Genomic DNA, 19,625 nt, shown 5'->3' on the forward strand with positions numbered 1-19,625 from the left:
GATTGTTGTTTGGGTGTCTTACTCCCTACACTGGGACCAGCTGAGTTTGTGTGCCTGTGTTCCATATATTGAAAAAAGGTTTCTGTTTCGAGGGAAAGGGGAGGCAGGCCAGGGACTGCAGCTCTGTCACAGCTCTGAGTTGGATTTTCTCCTAAAGCACTGTGCTTCCCATGTGTGCTCACAGGAATGACCTAGACCGAGTGACGAAGCAACCTGTCTTGTTTGCAGTTTGGTGACTTTGTGCTCTTCCAGGAGCTTGCATTTATTCTTTGCTCCCCCCTCCCCTGTATTAAAAGTCCCATGTACTTACACTAAGGTGCAATGTGTACGGAATTGTTTTTTCTAGTCAACTTTCAAAGCCTGTGGACTGTCTAGACCTGTGGGCATTGTTGTTCAAAACTGTTTGAGAGAGGAAGCAGAACACTGGCTATGCATAAACTGTCTCTCTGCACAGGGATAAGTTTTAATTCGTATTTTATGTAGGAATGTGCGTGTATCTGAAGGGCCAGGAAGGGGGGAAGACAAATTTGCCTTTACAGCTGCTGGCAGCAAAGAAACACAGCAAGACTTGATTGAAAACACCTATCTTGTTGTTTTACTAACTGCATTTTTTTCCTTTCTCATTTGTAGGTCTCAGACTCTGGATACTGGCTGTGGGATTTTTTTATTACTATTATTTTTGATTGTTTTTTTCCCATTTTTGGATGTGAATTGAAGGCCAACAGTTGAAGTGTTGGAAGCAAGTACAGGAGGACTCTCACCTTTTTGTTTGAACCCTTGTTTGCTGGGATACTTTCAAGCTCTCCTTCACAGTCATGTGGTCATCACAGCTGCTGTTCTTCACAATGCTCTTAACACCGATAGCCCATGGTGAGTGAGAGGTGGTGTAAATTTACCTGTGGGAAGGGAAGAGAGAAGAGAAAATAGTAGCAAGGATTTTGTCTGTCTTTTCCTAATGGTGTGGGTTTTTTCCAGGATGTTGATTTCTCTCTCTCTGCTTCCACCTCAGGTCTTTGAATTCCCAGGCTACATTATGAATAGTTAAGTACTGAAACAAAGAACTCTGACACATAAAGATTTCTGTTACTGGGTTTAGCTGCTACGTTAAGGCAGATTGTCTTCCTCCATGCCTAAGCCTGCTCTATTGGCTGTGTGTCACTGGTATTGTCTCTCCTGGCTTCTGCATGGAAATGAATTTCCTTTCTGTGAATACTGCTCAGTTAAAGGGCTGCATGTCCTGCTTTAGCCACAGCTCCAGGGTGGGATTTTACTCACCATCATGTTGGGCTGTGATTTCGTGCATTGCAGTGGATATGTCTGTGCTCTGCTGAAAGACTGAGGCTCCCATAGGCTCAGTGACTCTGCACCAAAAAGAACCACAACCAAGAGTGTTGCTTTAGCCTGGCACACTGTGTAACCCACCCAGCAGTGTAGAGCACCACGCTGCACAGCCAGGCTGCAGCTGGGAACTGTGAGAATAGCATCAGGCACAGCTGCTCTGCTGTGGAGATGGATGAGCTTGTGGTGGGCTGACCCTGGCTGGATGCCAGGTGACCACTAAAGCTGCTCTATCACTCCGCTCCTCAAGTTGGACAAGGGAGAAAATACAATAAAAGGCTTGTTGGTCGGGATAAAGACAGGGAGAGATCGCTCAGCAATTACCATCAAAAGTAAAACAGACTCAACTTGGGGAAGAACTGATTTATTACCAATCAAATTGGAGTAGGTTAATGAGAAATAATAAAAAATCTTAAAAATACCTTCCACCCCTCCATTCTTCCTGAACCGAACTTACTCCTAGTTGTCTCTACCTCCTCCCCATAAGCAGTGCAGAGGGGCAGGGAAATGGAAGTTGTGTTCAGTCGATCACACCTTGTTTCTACTACTCCTTCTTCCTCAGAGCGAGGACCCCTCATGCTTTTCCCTTGTTTCAGCATGGAGTTCCTCCCCAGGGTCACAAGTCCTGCCAGCACACCTGCTCCAGAGTGGGTTCCTCTCTCCTCAGGGCCACAGCGTGGTCCAGTGTAGGCTCTCCATAGGGTCACAGACTCCTCCACTGGCTGCAGGTGGATCTCTGCTCCACTGTGGACCTTCTTGAGCTGCAGGGGGACAGGCTGCTTCACTGTTGTCTTCACCATGGGCTGCAGGGGAATCTGAATCTCTGCTCTGGTGCCTGGAGCACCTTCTACCCCTCCTTTGCTGACTTCTGTGTTTGCAGAGCTGTTTCTCTCATGTAGCAGCAACTTTTTCCCCATCTTAAGTATGTTATCCCAGGGGTGCTACCACAGTTGTTGATGGACTTGGCCTTGGCCAGTGGCAGGTTCATCTTGGAGCCAGCTGGCATTGCCTGTGTCAGACATAGGGAAGCTTCAAGCAACTTCTCAAAGAAGCAACCCGTGTTACTCCCACCCAGCTCCCTGAAATTTGACTCTGCAAACCCAATACAGACCTCTAGGAGGAAAAAATCAGTCTTTTTATTAGCCAAAAAACTGTTAAGTGAAATCTGACACATGTAATTCTTCAAAGTAAGATTTTGAGGTCTGGAGTTGGGTTCTTTTCATATGAGAAACCCAAATGTAAGCCCCAGAAGTAAGCTGCCAGGTTTTCACAAGTGCTTGAAACGTTCAGGAGCTCCTGTTAGTGGTGATGGTTACTAAATGCTCAGAGCAGAGCTTTAGAAAATCTGACTGCCTGATTTTCCGGATGCCTAAATGGAAAGTGAACTCCACCAAGGATCTCATTTTAATTACAGGTCAGTGGAAGTGTGTTTGTAAATAACATGACTCCCTGTATGTAAGCTATGGGCCCCTGCTTTTAAAATATGCATCAGACTTCTTGTGCTTTACAAACTGATCCTTTGTGTATGTGGTAAGACAAAGAGTACAATTTTAAAGCAGAGAAGGGGATTAAAAAATTAAATACGTGTAATTGGCAGAACATATCTATAGAGCACAGCCTGTCTACTTATATAACACCTTTGGGCACAAAGGTTATCTGTACTATCATTCTGCAAGCAAAACTCTTCACTGACTTGAAAATTAGAATGAATATTTAAACTGAGTTGACCAATTGGGGTGGAATAAAAGAGCCATTAGGTAAGGTGATCTCCAGTCCTCTCCAGGAAAGTTAAATGGTAAATGTTTTGTAAATCTTTATAATTAAGCAGTATTAACAGTTAAAGCAATTAACAATTCAAATATGCCTCTAGCAGTTCTGTTTTAAATTCTCAGTGCCACTGTAGCTGGAAAGTCCTGCCTGATAGTCACAGTAAATGAAAATGTCAGAAGTATCCTGGGAGCCATATTATGCTACAGATGAGCAAATGCCAGAGATGCAGAAACTAGGTGCCTGGAAATATTTCTATCCATTATGTTCTTCTACAGACTAAAGGTACAGGGTATTTACCATGGTTGTTGTAGCAGTCAGTGGTGGTAAATCTGACCATCCACATCTACCCAACACACACGTTATCTGATCCCTATAAATTGCCAGTGAAAGTGCAGTAGAGGCTCACAGCTGCCTTTGAACAGTGGAGAATGAAGACCTTTGGTCTGAGCTGAAGAACTTGTTTTGATTCTCCCTGTTTTGATTTCTAAGAGTGGCCAGCATGCAGCTTCCACCTCAGAACTTTGGCGTGTTGCCTTTCTTGGGGGAAGCAGATACTGAGCACGTGTCTGGTTGTTTGAGAGTGATGCATTCCTGTTCCTAAACGAGGGGAGAAGGTTTAGCTGTATGATGTTTGATGACTACGTTTGTTATCAGCTAGCACTAGGCAGTCAAACCCCTCCAGTTCCCTGCATGGAAGGATGTGCACGTAAAACTCAGGGTTCCATTGAAGGTCATATTGAACAATCTAATGGGGCTTCCAAGGCTTTGAAATCAGAGACTGAATATCTGATGCTTTCAGGTACTCTCCCTTGTTGTCTCTCTCCCTGCAAGTGCCTGCAAGAGGCTGTCTAAAGCAAATGACAAACTGGTATCAATGCAGAGTTTTTTTGCTAGCATGAAGGCAGTATATTTGTGTTTAAACAGATGCCACAGCCTCACCTCCCTTATAAAAATAGTCCAGTTGAGCCCTGCTTTTTTTTTTTTGTTTTTATTTCCCTTTTAGTAATCCCTTTTCACTGCATGCAGAAAGCATTAATAATTTATGTTTAACAGGACACAAAGCATTTGAGTTCCTGTTTCATGATCTGTTATGATTCCTGTCCTGTAGTGATTGCTGGAGTTGATACAGACTACTTTTTCAAACTGACCTTGCTGCATCTCATTCTCTTTTTGAGTTTCCTGACACGACCTCTTCATCTGTAGTGGTAGCTGCATTATAGACAGATTTCTTAGACCAGTGATCTCATAAATTTGAGAGGTGGTAGTGTTGTTTTGGTGGTTTCTTTTTTTTGAGGGAGCTTTTTTTTTATTTTTTATTTTAGCTATCTCATTTCTTGGAGTATATTGTGTGTGTGATGTGGCCATGATGACAGGTGTGGAGTCAAAGGGTGCATACTTCAGTGATCTGCAAGATGAAAAGTAATCTTCCAGAATACTGCCCTGGTACAATGTCATCTTGTTGATAAGCTGTAGAAATCATAAAAGGGGAAAAAGTCATGAGCCCTTGCAGTTCCTCAGTGATGATGTTAATCTGCTGTATCCGAACTGCCCAGGCACGGTACTGTCTAGTGTTTTGCTCAGACTGCTTTGGATCATAGCTCACAAAAATTTTAAACCATGTGAAATACTTGAGATGATAGCAGATTTGAGTAGTGAATGCTTTCTTTACTGTTACCTTTGACTTGAATGGAAAATAGCGTACAACTTGCATATATGACACAACCTGGAGGAGTGTGGAAGCCCCCCAAAAGCTATTCTCTCTTTTAAGCTACAACAAAGCCTGTAAATCCATCTGTTTCATAAAACTGAACATGTTACACAAAATCAGAGAATTAGCCAAGAGAGAAAGCAACAATACCAGGGAATAAAATAAAGCCATCAGCAACAACAGCAAAAGCAAAGTCTTTTTCATCCTTTGCAAGACCTCTGCTATGGACAGGGCTCTTGTACCCCTGCCTTTTTTTTGACTCTTTTGGAAGCTTTTCCCAAAGCATCTGAAGGTCTGGACCTTCAGAGTGCTCCTTGGCTTGTGTTACCCCCATGTACACCTGAGCAAACTGATCCTCTTCCCTGTAGCAGGTGGATTTCCCGGAGGCGTTTTCTAGAAAGAGCAGCTGTTCTTATCCTCCTCAACCTTCCTCCCCTTGACCCCAAACAAAGCAGATTTCTCGTTACCCACAAATGAACACTGTCAAAGTTCACTTGAAATGGGATGGACATGACAGGCAGCAGCTCAGTTTGCAAGCCTGGAGAGATGTACACCTGCTCTGTCACATTGCTGTCATGCTTATGTGTGACTGAGAGTTGAGATTTAAGACTTCCAGACTGCTGGACAAAAGTAATAATAGAAATAAAAGGATTCAGCACTGCCTGCTGTTAAGGGCAGGATAGGAAGGATACCACAGTGATCGCTGTGGGCTGAAATTTTGCACGTCTCCAAAGAAGTAACTTATTTTAGGCTCTGGAAAAGAACTGAAGGCCTGTTGTATGCAAAGGTCTTTACCATCCTATCAGATTGCTTTATTATTATTCATGTGAAAATTATTTTTTAAGGATTGTGTCGTGTGCATAATCTCACAATAGGCAATGAAGAATGAGTTTTTTGTTGTTGTTATGCTACTTCTTTTAATAGTATAATCAAAAAAATGAACAACCACCTATTATTACTCCGACTATAAAGCAATAACCCAAATTGCCCAGTTTCTGTTGGAGATTGTTACAAATGCAATAAAATCAACAGGCATTGCAATCTGCTCGTTTCCTCTGCTGCTAAGCTCTTGACTTGTAGTTGTATCATGAGTGAGCTTTCTGCATCTTGGTTCCTTCTTGAGCAAAGTGTGGTGTCAGTTGTTGGGCGTGGTTCTTCCTGGTCTTGAAGCTGCTCGGGGTTATTTTTTAAGTTTTAACTTAAAAAAAACCATTTGTTAATGGCTTGCACACTGTTCACCCCTGATAATCCATGGGGTTAGTTAGTCAATGTTGTGACTACTTAGATTTCTTAATCTTTTTCTTGATATACAATATGATTTTTGGGTTAGAAGCACACACTTGACCAAAGCTAAGCAAAACTGAAGTTGGAACAAGTTAAGCACTAATGTAAGCAAAACCTGGCTGAAATTACAGGACAAACAATAGATATCCTGGTTTAAGCCTGGATGGTAACTAAGCACCGTACAGGCATTTGCTTACTTCCCTTCAGCCTTGTGTGTGAATATGATTCTGTATTTTCATACTGAATCTGCAACACAGCACAGCACTGTACCAACTACTAAGAAAAAATTAGCTCTATTCCAGCCAAAAAAATCAGGACAATCTGACATTAAAGAAGTTTTGCTATTGCAGCTGAGATGGGCTAGGCAAAAGTTGTCTGATCCTAGGAAAAGTTGCAGGTTCTGCAAGAGTTTTTAAATAACTTTTGGAGATAGAGTTAAGTTTAAGCCAAAATAGATTTTAGTTCAGACAAAGCCTGTGAAGTCCTGGAGCCTGGTATTGTTATGAAGCTTAAGGCCTAGTGCTGATACTTGACAGCACCAAACTGGCAGGACTACAAATGCTGCTGGCCCAATTCTAAACTTCCAAAAAAGATTCGTTGCCTCTGTGAATTTATTTATGGAGACTTGTAGCAGAGCTGTGAAGTGACCTTCCTGCATTTAGGGACAGATGCCATCTTGTCTCTCTATATGAGAATTAGTTTGAGATGGGGCTGAACTAATTTATCACTTGCAGAGTAGGAAATTAAATTTGAAGTCCTTTCAAGTCATTGTAGCTGCAAGGAAGGAGAACCTCGTGTGCTGTCCTGTTCTCACCCTCTGAGCTTCTGCACCATCCTTGCAATGCTTCTGGGAGACAAGCGTGGTGAGGGGCTGCATCTTTGTGAAAAGATGGTACTCCAAGGTCGAGCTGAGCTCTCTAGGCATTAGCAGGTCCAGATGCTGAACTAGTTTCTTTGGGAACATTGGAAATATTTATTACTGAACAGCACTGGTAGTTGCCTGGTGACAATGATTCTGTTAAAGCAAGCAGCATTATCTATCTTGGGGGAATATATGATGCTAGCAAGCTGGTCCTCGGTGACAGAGTGCTGTTTAATGTGAGCTGAACATTTGCCTCACTACTATTTTAATACAGTGGAAATACTGTCACTGCTTAAAATACATACTGTGTTTCTTTTATACTTGTACAAGTGTTATGTTAGCTAGTGAATGGTGGATAATTGCCTTTTACTACAATACTCTTTATATAGTCACAATGAAATACAAGATACATGTTTTATTAGTTGTGAAATAGCCAAGTTGACTTCCAGGCTTCTGCCTAACTTCAGTGTTTTAAAGATTAATCATCCTTGAAATATTTATAATGTTTGCTATTCTTGGCAATTTGTATTACCTGCAGCCGTGCCACCTTTTCTGTAGTGGAACAAGTGATCGAGGAAGGCTTTCCTGATAAAAGGGGATGGCTGTTCTGTGTATATACTGCAGTGCTTTCATTAGCAGCGATATACTAAAATTTGCAGTATTAAGTTCCCCATCTGATGACAGACCAACCTATAAGCTGATGGAAGGTGAAATTCAACCTTGCTAAGACTATATGCTATTTAATTCTTGCTTAAGCTATTGTGCAGCACAGAGGTCTGTGTGTGGACCCACTTCTTTCACATCTAAATTTCACACTAAATAAGGAAGGAGATTTTAAGGCGATTTTCTGGTAATGTTGATTGGTTGGGTTTTTTGTTGTTTGTTTTTTTTTTTTTCTTCCTTTGTTTTTAGCAAGTGTGTCTGCTCATAGCACTTTCCTGCTACAGAGGGGAAACAAGATCTTTTACCCTCAATGGTCCATACTGGGACTAGTGCTATTTAATGTCTTCAGTAGTGGCAGAGACAAAGGGATCAAGTGCAGTCTCAACAAGTTTGTTGGTGACACCAAGCTGTATGATCCATTGACGTGCCTAAAGGATGGAATACCATCCAAAGGGACCTTTACAAGCACAAGAAGAGGGGCCATGGAAACATCATGAGGTTCCACAAAGTCAAATGCAAGATGCTTCTGGGTTGAGGCAATCACAAGCACAAATACAGGCTGTGTGGAGAATGGATTGAGAGCAGCCCTGTTGAGTTGGTGGATTAGAGGCTGGGTGTTATCTGGCAATGTGGGCTTGCAGGCCAGGAAGGCAATTGTATCCTGGGCTGCATCAAAAGCAGTGTGGGCAGTAGGTCAAGGGAAGTGATTCTGCCTCTCTACTCTGCTGAGACCACACCTGGAGTATTGCATCCATCCCCATCTTGGGCCCCCAACACAAGAAGGGCATGGACCTGTCTGAGTGAGTCCAGAGAATGGCCATGGACATGTTCAGAGTGCTGGAGCACCTCTCCTACAAAGACAGACTGAGAGAACTGGAGTTGCTTAGTGTGGAGAAGGCTCCAGAAAGTTCTTCTAGCAACCTTCTAGTACGTAAAGAAGGCCTTCAAGAAAGCTGCAGAGGGACTTTGGTCAAAGGCATGTAGTAATGAGATAAGGGATAATGACTTTAAACTGGAAGAGGGTAGGGTTAGGTTAGATATTAGGAAGAAACTCTTCATTGTGATGGTGTTGAGGCACAGGAACAGGTTGCCCAGAGAAACTGTGGATGCCCCATCCCTGAAAGTGCTCAAGGCCAGGTTGGATAGGGCTTTGAGCAGCCTGGTCTAGTGGAAGGTGTCCCTGCCCTTGGCAGGAGAGTTGGAGCTAGATAATCTTTTAGGTCCCTTCCAACCCTAACCATTTGATAATTCTTAATATGTACATTGTACAGCAGCAGAGCATGTGGGTCTCCTTCTGAACTACAGCAGTAGAAAATGTGCTTGCTCTCACAGGAGTAGGGGGAAGTTGTTACCTTTCAGGCCTGTGACCTCTGATGCTTCTTCCATTTGTAACCATTTCCTGACAAGACTGATTTCTGATCTCCAGTGACTAACTCTGATTTTAAGTGTTAATTAAGCCATAAGATGTGACAGCATGTGAATTATAGTGTAGTAATTCCCACCCAGCACATTCAGACACAAAGATGAAGGCCAAATGGCCTCTGTGCAGTCAGGTGTGAATTATTGTACCATAATTTAATTCCCATTATATTTTACTGTGATTATAAAAATGTTTTTATTAGTGAATTTCTTTAAGAAAAGTTACTCTCTTAAAAAACAGAATTGAAAAGTGCAACTCGGAGCTTGTCACAAAGAGGGGTAAGTAGTTTTAGGCAATGAGGAGTTTTGTTGAATCCTGAAAAGTTATATTTGTGTAGTTATTAACTGTAAGTAATGAACGGGTGTTATGGTGCAGACATCTGCTGTCTAAAAAGCTGACCTAACTCTAACTATTCATTTTGTATCAGCTGCCAAGCAGTTGCTAAGTCAGATGACTAGGTTTCTTTGTTTCTGACCTAGTCTTGATTTGCTCTGGAAACCTTAGCTTGTAACCAGTGTCTTGAACCTTCCAATCTTCTTCCAGTTCAAGCTATAAAAATGCACACGTCAAATACTCTTATTATGGCCAGTGCATTTGGTTTTGTCCTAGTGAGTGCTGAGCAAATAGACAAGACAGTTTGTTGGCAGCAGTTTGGAAGAGCATCAGAGGGACCAAGCTGGTATGCCTGCTCTGCTGCGTGTTGGGGAAAAATAAGCCAACCTGGAAAGAGTTTGGGTGGTACTGGAGAGGAAAAACAAGAGGCCATAAATGCCTTAAAAATCTTTTGCAATATTTCTTTCTCTCTGTCTTTCTACGAAGCTTTAATATTCTTCTTTTTTGTTGAAGACAAAAGTCAAAGCTCATGAAGGCACAACCCTCTTCCCAATGAATTGTTTTTAAAGATATGAATGAAAAGCAGCCAGATGTGTTTGGGACACTGTATGTTGTGCTGACGGGCTCTCTGAGGCAGTGCCTGGCTTTCACTTGGGATTCAGGAGGATGTTGAGTTTATTCATTGATACTGATCCATTTGTGTTTCTTCTGCAGTAGTCTCTGATTAGTAAGAGCTGTTAGATAGCCCTGTTCCTGACTAGTCCTTGTCATAGATAAACATGGAATAAGTAAGGACTAGCTTTTAAATGCAGGTTCTTTCAAGGAAAGAATCTACCAAATAAGTTTTACTCGTATTCTCAGCAACTTCTATCTCATCAGGATATTGATGGCGCCAGGGCCCCATTTCACCTCTGGTGGATATATTGGTCTTAAAAATATTATAGCATCCCAATGAAAGACCCTGATGATTTTCCATGTAAGCAGGAAGTGTTTGTGATGCAATTACTATGGTTTGGCATTAGATGTAAATACATTAAAAAAAAAATAAAATTAAAAAGCTTGCCTGACTTTTCCAAATAAACATATCAGAATAATCTTTTTTTATACATCCTTTTGGAGTTAATAATCCCAAACAACTAGGACTGAAAATTGTGGTGGATCAAAGCTGACTAATATGGATACAGTCATCCCTTACCCAATACCCAGATTTACCACGAAGCACCAGGAATATTTTCATATCTGCAGCTGTCTACATGTGAGAAGACACCTTGTCCTGTGTCTTCCTGGTCATGCAAGGTACTCCAAAGTGACTGGTTTGGGGGAAGTCAAGGTTGAACGAGGCTGGCACAGTAAAGAAAGAGGAGCAGAAGTGAGTAGCTTCACTTCCTTATCCTGATGAATAGGGGAGATAACTGCCCACCCATTCCTTCTGTTTTCACCTATTGCATAATTACCTCAGTGGAAAAATGAAGACTTATTTGACTAATTGCTAATTCCACCTACTTTGTTGATGCTAAACTTCCAGATAAAGCTATTATGTGGTGAAGATGACAGGAAACTACCAGGGGTTGGAGAGATCCTGCTGTTCTGGGTTGAGTAAAGGGGTTTGGTGGATAAGGTCATGCATCTATTCCCCAATACTTGGAGAAGCGCAGTACCTGAAGACAGCTTCACAGACAAAGTAGCTGCATAATGGTAGGGCAGAGCCATCCTTTCCAGTAGTGGCCAGGGGTTTTTTTAAGTGCAAAAGCTTGATATGCCTATCCTTCCCATGCAGCTGTAGCACCTCTCTTCTGGATGTGAATATGCCCACAAGTGGATTGTAGTTTCTGTTTCTTTTCCTAGTAACTTCAGCTAAGCTTAAACCATTGGAGTTGCATAGAAAAATAATTACTTTTGAGGATTTTCTGGCCCTAGTTCCCTCATACATTTAAGATGGGCATTTTGAAGTAATTTAAACTAAAATGAGAAAAGAGTGACAATGAGGGAACGAATTATGACCACCTTCCTTCTTACACCTCTCCCTCAGTTGCTGCTAACCTACTCCCACAAGATCTGGGCAGACCTGATGTTTTCCTGTAAGAAATAACATATTTTGCCCAGTGAAAACAGTAAGAAGCTCTTTATTGCAAACAAAACTGCTGATTCCCTACAAGAAATCTCTAACATCCATTTTATCAACGCCACAGTCATGTTAAATGAATGCTAGAGCCATCTGATGTTTATTACCCTATGGTATATTCACTATTGTTCAGTCATTTCCTTTACTGAGCAGGATTTCTTGAATTGGGTATGTTTGGTAATGTGGTTTTATTTGAATTTGGAAGGCATTTCCTACTGCTTAGTGAGCAACTCATCTGGGAAAGATGCTCTGGTAAGGGAAGAAATTAAAAGCATGTCGGAGAGTTCAGAAGATTTTCCTTACTTTGAATTTCCCTGATTTCATGAAATGGTTTTGTGCCAGGCAGCCTCCCCTGAATATCCCTCCCAGTGCCTGGCAGGACCATCCATGTTCTGTCATGATTCTGCTCCAAGCTGTGGGATGTGCAGTGAGTTTTTAGCCAACACCACACAGATGCTGCAATCTGCCCATTGTAGAGAGTGTAGGCCTAGGCTGGTTTTAGTTTTTAGTTACAGTGCAATATGGAATGCACCCCATAAACTCAAGGAATTGTAATCAGAGCAAGATCTACTTTTACGTATTTCCTCGTGCTTTGCTGTGTTGGGCTGCTTTCTGAAGTACCTGATAGTGTTGACTGCCTTGCTATATATCTTGAGGTGTAAATTGGTTTTATGTAAGATTCATGGACACTAAACATCCTTCTCAAGACAGTCTTTGTGTTAGAGTGGGCAGAGGAAGAGATGAGGACTAGAAATAGGTAATTTGGTTATTGTTACTCCCTCCTATACCATAATATGTAGAAAGTGAGATGCCTGCTTGATTTTAGAAGCTCAGTCTAATTTGTCACCTGTTCTTAAGTCTCCAGAATGTTGAATCATAAATTGCATTTTAATACTGAGAAGTTGGGGTCTGATCTAAATCCCATGGCAAGCTGGCGATTCCATGTAAATGCACTTTGAATATGGTTTGCTTAGGCCAGTGGGGAAAAGCTGGGCTGTAACATAGGAGAGATTGTACCCTGGGCTAATCTCTCAAATATTAGTGCTTGCAGTGAGCTCATTAGATTGTGGGCTGCTACCCTACCCTGAGAGCTAGTGTTGCACGTGGTCCTTATTGTCTTGGGAGACTGATACCCTGCAAGCTCTTCTAGGAGCCATTAGAAGTTCATCAGTGCTGCTGATTTAAATGAGATTTTTTTTTCAATTTTTTCTCCACTCTGCAGGTCTTGTTGCTGAAGATTTGTCTCCAGTTTTTAATTCAGTGTTTTGTTTCTATTGCTGAGATGCTGGAGTCTACAGTAAGGGCTGATTTAGTATCAAGAGAGCAGATGACAAAAGGAAGCTGGCTTTGGTGCGTCAGTCTTGTGCAGCACTTCTCTCTGTAGCGGAGTGGAAGGGGAAATGCGCGCTTTGGTTTATAAGCAAGGCAGTTTGGCTGTGCTGGTTGTGTCAGGTTGGAGTGGAACTGGGAACTTAGCGCCTTTCCAGTTCAAGGTGTGGATGAACAAACCCGTGTGGCAGTGTCTCTGCAGGCAGGGAAAGCCGGGGTGGTCGTCCACACAGCCAGGGGCTGGTGGTAACCCTGCTAACTGTTGCTTGCCCGTGCGTTTCTCAGAAGACATCATCTCCCTGTCTCTACCATCTCCGCTCCTCTGCTGGAGCGGGGTATCCGGCACTGGGGCTGACAGGTGTTCCTGCAAGTAGGTGTCCCCTTTGTTCCTCCAGTGGAGGCACAGCTCTACTCTGAAAGACAGATTCTATTCACGACCAAGTTCTGTTTATCACCTCAAGCATTGCTGCTCAATCCTACGTGTATGTAATTTGTAGTATATTTTAAAGGAAGAATGCCTACTTTTAATCGTTGTAGGAAAATCCAGGCCACTTGATTTTATTTTTGACTGTGTGTATTTATATACACGAATGTGTGTATGTGCTTAAAATATAATTTTCATACTGTATATATTTTCATACTGTATATATAAATAAGCCTATAGAGAGATGATCTATCTAAACTTGGAATAATGCAAGGAACATTTGACATGCCTTCATGTCTTTGTCGTGACTTGAAATCCAATCTGTAATTACAATTGGTAATCTTATAGGCATGTGCAATTAAAAATCTTACTATTAGATATAACCCGGTGGGAATTCTGAGGACTAGAAAATCTAATAATGTTTAGTTGTTTTCCTTAATTTGATTGGAAACAAAAAAAAAAATTGGCCTCCTTGCCTCATGCCAAATACATAATGAATTTGTATCATCAGCAGACACCTTAGAGTTTCTGAGCCCTGATGACAAAAGTGCATGAAAGTCATGTATTACAATATCAGACAACTATAAAAAAAAAATACTTGCTTACCTTTATGATTTTGTATGACAAAACAGGCCTGGACATAAATTTTGAGAGCTGACGAGCTCTTATTTGTGAGAAGTTGTTTTGGTGTTTCTTTAGCACTTCTACCTCTCCAGACACAGAACAGTTGTCATGAGGCACTGCAAGCATGTCCTCGCATCCTGACAACTACAATCCTCATTTCAAATTGCATACCTGAATTCACAGGAGCTTTAGATTAAAGATTTGGAGGACAATAAAATGAAGGAGATGAGGCACAAAATGGATGAGCCTATAGTCTCTGTTTAGTGTCCTTGGGGAACTTAATTAAAAACGAGGTTGGGAATGCTGTTTAGTGGAAACCCAAATGGTTTAGACTATTTGCTATGTGCTGTGATTTGTGACACTGGTGCCAAAATCTTCCTAGCAGGCCCCAGAAGGTGGAACTGATCTATTTTGATGTCTGGCTTGATGTGGATTCCCCTTTTGTCCTGTACATTCTTTGCCCTGGTAATTTTGGCTGTCCCCCCTTCACCTATATAATATCTGAGCTCTTTCTGCCTTTCTTTCACTGGGGTGTTGAATTGTGGCCTTTCTCCTCTAACCAGCCAGCAGTTCCTGCAAAGCACAGTAACTTAATTACTTAGGGCCTGCACTGATTAGCCTCACTTCTTGAGACTACACAGACTCTCAGCTGTGGAACATCTGGTGACAACCCTGTTTCTCAGAGCCCTGGTGCTTGCACAAATACAGTGCCTTTCTTTTTGGATAGTAAATACATGACAGATGTGAAATTCTCCAGCTCTTGGGGGAATGCTTACATGTTGAATTTCATTATCCCTTGTTGGCCAGTTGGCAAAATGCAATCAAGAATAACTTTTGAGGAGGGCTAGTGTATCCAATATCACTCTGGAACGCTATTATGATGAGAAGCTTAGGGCACAGAAAAATTGGTATAAGGAGATGAGATCAGTCTGTCTAGAATTCATGAAAATGCATTGAATTAAAAAGGATAAACTTACAAGTCAATGGAATCTGTGTGTTACGAACCCCTATGAGAGTTAGACTCACAACCAGTTTAAGGTGCCATGACCATTTTAGTATGCTTTGCTGCAGTGTCTGATTTTTTTTTTCCCCCTCCTTATTTACACTGGGATATGGCAATCTAAATATCTTATGGATGTGGTAACTGTCAAATGTTCCTTACTTTTTATAAATATATTTAGTGGTGGTTATATAGTAATAATGCTTGCACCTCTACAGCATTATGTGTAAAGCTAAATACAAAACCAAGATGGAGAGTAGCCAGATATACTACCTGGAAAGCAACAGAAATACTAGTTAAAGCTGTGGGGAAAGATCTAATTAGAGCTGAAAAGTAATGGTAATGAAAGATATTTTTAATGAGCAAGCCTGAGTGAATGTTTGTTTATAAAACTGAATACCTGGCTTTGATAACATTAAAAAAAAAAAAATCTATCTTGACTCAGAGTTTGCTGTGATGCCTCAGGTGAGTTGCATATCCCATGGCTTTGTGTGTGTGTTCTCTCCTGGTTGGACTCCTTGTCTGAAATGTGTTTCCTGGAGCAGCTCACCTTCCCTCAGCAGGCAAGGAGAGGAGGTGCTGGACTTGGCTCGGCAAGTTAAGCTGTGCAAAATGGAGACCATGGATACAGAAACTTCAAGTTCCTCAGTTCTTGAGCAGAGAGGTTGATCAAGTTCCGCTTTTATTAGATTTTAGAACTCAAAGCAAAGTTACGGAGAAAATCATTCAAAAAATGCCAAGGAACTGTGAAAACTGTGTGCTTTCTGACAGTAAAATGATACTATTGTGTAGGAGAGGGAGTGACAGACTTTTCTCATTGTAAACATCCTTAAATAACTTACTAACATTATTTTTCCCTCCCTCACCTTCATTCCCTTCCTTCTTAACGAACAAGGAGCAGGGAAACTCAACACCCATCCCACCACTTAAAATACCAGCCCAACAGATCATCTTGTCTATGGAGGATTGTCACTGTTCCTCAGAGGCTGCCTCCAGGGTAACTCTGTTTGTGACATCCTCGAGGGGATGCTGCCCTTCAGATTTTGTTCTGGGAAACAAAGCTTTTGCCTCATGCCCTCAAATAGGTTGCATTATAATCCTTTGAATGTATCTGAGCACTCACTTGAACCCTGCAGAACGCAAAAGGCTGTCATGCCAAAGTAGGGCAGGATTGAATAGGTGTCAACAGGATGTCTTGCTAGTAAAAGTAGCCGTTTATGTATTAAAATAGATGTTCAGTGAAGCACTATACTGGCTTGAATACAGAGGTATCCAGTTTAAAAACATTCTTTGTTTCAAGATCTGTGCTGACCAGAACAGTTCCTCTCTTTGTATTGTTCCTTGCTGAGTATTAATTGATGGCCAGTTAACTAATTGACTCCCTTTCAAATAAGGAACTATAGTAACTAATTTGTTACTTGACTAGGACCTTATGTCATAGGTAGGATTGTTGACATGGCACTTGCAATCTATCCCTTTAGCAGGAGGAAAGGAACATAAGAAGGCATCTTAACTCTTCTCTTGCAACTTAAGTGCACATCATACATTGACATCAGGAAACTCTTTGCCTGGCATACCCGTGTCCAAGTCTGAAAATCTGTCAGTCCCTGTACTTCCAAAAAATAGTAGGAAGAGATTTCTATGGCTGTCCTTGGGTGAGTTACTAGTTAAACAAACTTTATCACTCCTAAAAGACAGCTTGTTTCATGGGCAAAGGAAATAATAGAGACTGATTTCTATTTTAGATTCTTTGCTTCATTGTAGAAACTAGTATGGAGTGTCTCCACTGCTAGGCTCCTCACTTTCATAAAACTTGCAGAAGTTGTATTATTTATGCTCTGTCCTTTTTGCTAGACAGGTTTTCAAAAGGACAACAGGCTTAAAGTGGTTAGGGGGACATTGTGCAGCAGACATTATCTGCAAGCTTATTATTAGCTTCAATATCCTTGGAGAGCAAGACAAAAGAGGCAAAATCATCCCTTCTGGTATGCAGTTGGTTTGTGGCTGCCTGCGGCTTCCTTGTGTGGATGGCATCTGCTGACCCAACATCTTCCCCTTCTCTGTAGTAGCAAGGTTGAGGAGAACTGTAGGGATCATAGAGTCCTCTTTGACTTTCAATGTCAGAAGTCAGCATTAAGGGAAGTGTGGGCTATTGATGTAACCAGGCAGGTTCTGTCTAGAGAACTTGTACAACCACGTGCTTCACATGGCCATTACAGCGTGAGTTGTGTTTTGTAGTATAAGCTGGTAACTGCATATAATCTGTCAACAGCATTTGTGGCTGAAGGGAATGAGCATGCTGTGGAAGTCTTTTCATAGAGATGGGGGGCTGTGAGGCAAATGCTATGGCACCGTTAGAGTTATGTAAAAATACTGTTGAACTAAAACCCTATAAGGATGCTATTACAGATAGGACTTCATTTTGACAAAGTTTCTGGACTTGACACCACTTTCCTTAATTTGACACCTTTTTCCAAACAGAATATCAAAATGGTCCTTAAATTACACTGTGAGTGAAGAGTTTAATAATAACCATGCAGTGTATTGTGTTTAAATTAAAAGCACAGTGTTGTTTCAGTCTGGGGTTTCAGATTTACTTTTCAAGTGCTTTTAATGTCTATATTGAAAATTTGACAGATGCCTTGTATTGGTAGAATGCTTTTCATTTACCCGTCCTAAAGGGCACAGCATTTATTTGCATTTAGGTGGGAGTTTGCAGCACAGTGAATTAGCGGTAAACTGATACTTTAGTTCTTGTGTTTTTAAAAAATAATCTCTCACAGGTTTTGTGTTTTTTTTTTTTTTTTTTTTTTTTTTTTAAAATACCAGAATGTATTTATATGCAGCATTTGGGTTTTTTCAGACAAATTCCATTTTCTGTTCAGTTGATCATATGGAAATTTTCCCAGACTAATTGGCAACACTCAAAAAAAATCGTAGAGTAGAAAAAGAATAATGTTCTTTAAGACTACTTTTGTATTCCTTCTGGATCATAACTTGAATGCCTTAAATTTCGTCTATGTAGAACATATCAATGCTGATTTGCAGTGCAGTCACCTGATCTGCTATGTACCTTCTGGATATGCTTGGTACTGTTAGCATGTGCATCTTGTGCTGTTTTTATTTTATTCTACTTTTAATTCTGTTGCTAGTACAAGCTTAAATCTGTAAATGCAATAATGAAAAAATGAGAAATGTTAAAATCCAAATGTCCTTGGGTCCTTGACATGGTGAATGTGACTAAATAACCCCCACTGCTGAGGTGATCTGACTTTATCACTCTTGTACTCTAAAGAGCCAAAGACTGCTCCTGGATAATTGTGGAGTATCTAGTACAACATCTTGGCAGATTAGGTAGTTTCTAGCATGTTTCATTTTTCACGTAGTTTAATCTTCCTAGTGCCAGCGTCTATTCCTCTTCGTCATTTGTTGCTATTTCCATTTGCTTTGTGGTGGTGGAATGATCAACTGTTTTATCTTCCCTGCGAAAGTCTCTCCACTAGATTTTTATGGATGCTGTGGTTTCCACTTGACAGCTTCACATGGGGGTTCTGAGCAAATGCATCTGAAATATAGGCAGCTCTCCTTTTTTGGTAACAGTGTAGTGTTCTTACATGATATGTACTGAAACTTTAGAGTTGGCACTTCTAGATGCGACCAGTATTTTAGTAAGTGAAAAGCAGAAGTTACAGTAAAGAATTTGAGGAGGGAATGTCTTAACTTTCCTAAGAAAGTAATTTTTCACAATTGTGGTTACAACTGCAGTCTCTCCCAAAGGTCATTTAGCTGTGAGAGGGAAGCAAGGAATTGCAACAGTACTGCTGTAAATCTGCCTTTGGGAATGCTGCACAGCAGTCAGCATGAATGGGCACTGCAGTGTGCGCTGGATGGGGATTGATTTCTGAAAACAGTAGGGTGTGCTTCATGTGGGACCCTTCTTGGTCACCAGGTGCTTTCTTGTTGGATGATCTCCAGGTAGGGGAGAAGGCAAAGAAGAACGGCTTTAAAATTCTAATGCCCTGGCAATCCTTTCTCCCTTTTCACCTGAACTTAGAGGGTTTATTTTCTCGTTGGTTAATCCATTTATTTTCAAAAAGGACTTCCTGTTTGTTCTGACTGATTTTGGATGATGATAAATTGAGGAGGTAGTCCTTCTCAGAATAACACTCTTTTGGCATCATTCCTTGCTCTAGGTGATACTTTTTTGCTTGGTGACTAGAGTGGTATCTAAATAGGAGCAACAGCTTGTCTTTGTGTGCATCACTAGAGATGGGAGAGGCATCTGGTACCAGGCATACCCTTTCCCAAGGAACTGAGATAAAAACAGCTAAACCTGACCTTGTTCACTGTATTCTAGCATTTGCTAAAGTCTAAGCTATCCCTTACTCTCTTTCTACCTCTATGGACAATGATATTTAGGTATATCCAAGAAAATCAAATGGAAAAATATTTATTTTTAGTAAATTCTGCCATTAATGGCTTTTATTAAGTATTTCCCTTGTTTTGGATCAGCTAGTTCAATAGCAAGCAGGGTCTTTTTCAGAAAGAGTGTACACGCATAGATCCCTATGAAGATGCAAGTAGTTTCTGCAATTCTTGATGTTAAAGACACTATAAAAGTGCTGAAAACTTTCAAGGATGGAATAATTCACTTTACTCATGATTTTAAAAAAAATTAATTAAAAAACCTTCTATTTTGAGGTGTGACATTCTTTCTACACCAGCATGATTTTTCTCATCAGAGCCAG

At 41.0% G+C, this 19,625-nt stretch overlaps 1 protein-coding gene across 24 annotated transcripts in view; it reads left to right on the forward strand.

Annotated features, from left to right (window-relative positions):
• ADGRL3 (adhesion G protein-coupled receptor L3) overlaps nucleotides 1–19,625 on the forward strand; it is a 514,107-nt gene that overhangs the window by 179,770 nt on the left and 314,712 nt on the right. For all 24 annotated transcript variants that reach the window (XM_027652756.1, XM_027652761.1, XM_027652740.1 and 21 more), the window contains exon 3: nucleotides 631–870. In XM_027652756.1, the coding sequence (XP_027508557.1) occupies nucleotides 816–870 (55 nt within the window). In that variant the 5' untranslated portion in view covers nucleotides 631–815. The remainder of the gene's footprint in view (nucleotides 1–630; nucleotides 871–19,625) is intronic.

Source organism: Corapipo altera, unplaced genomic scaffold (assembly GCF_003945725.1).
Source record: "Corapipo altera isolate COAL_440 unplaced genomic scaffold, ASM394572v1 69, whole genome shotgun sequence".
Taxonomy (NCBI): Eukaryota; Metazoa; Chordata; class Aves; order Passeriformes; family Pipridae; genus Corapipo; species Corapipo altera.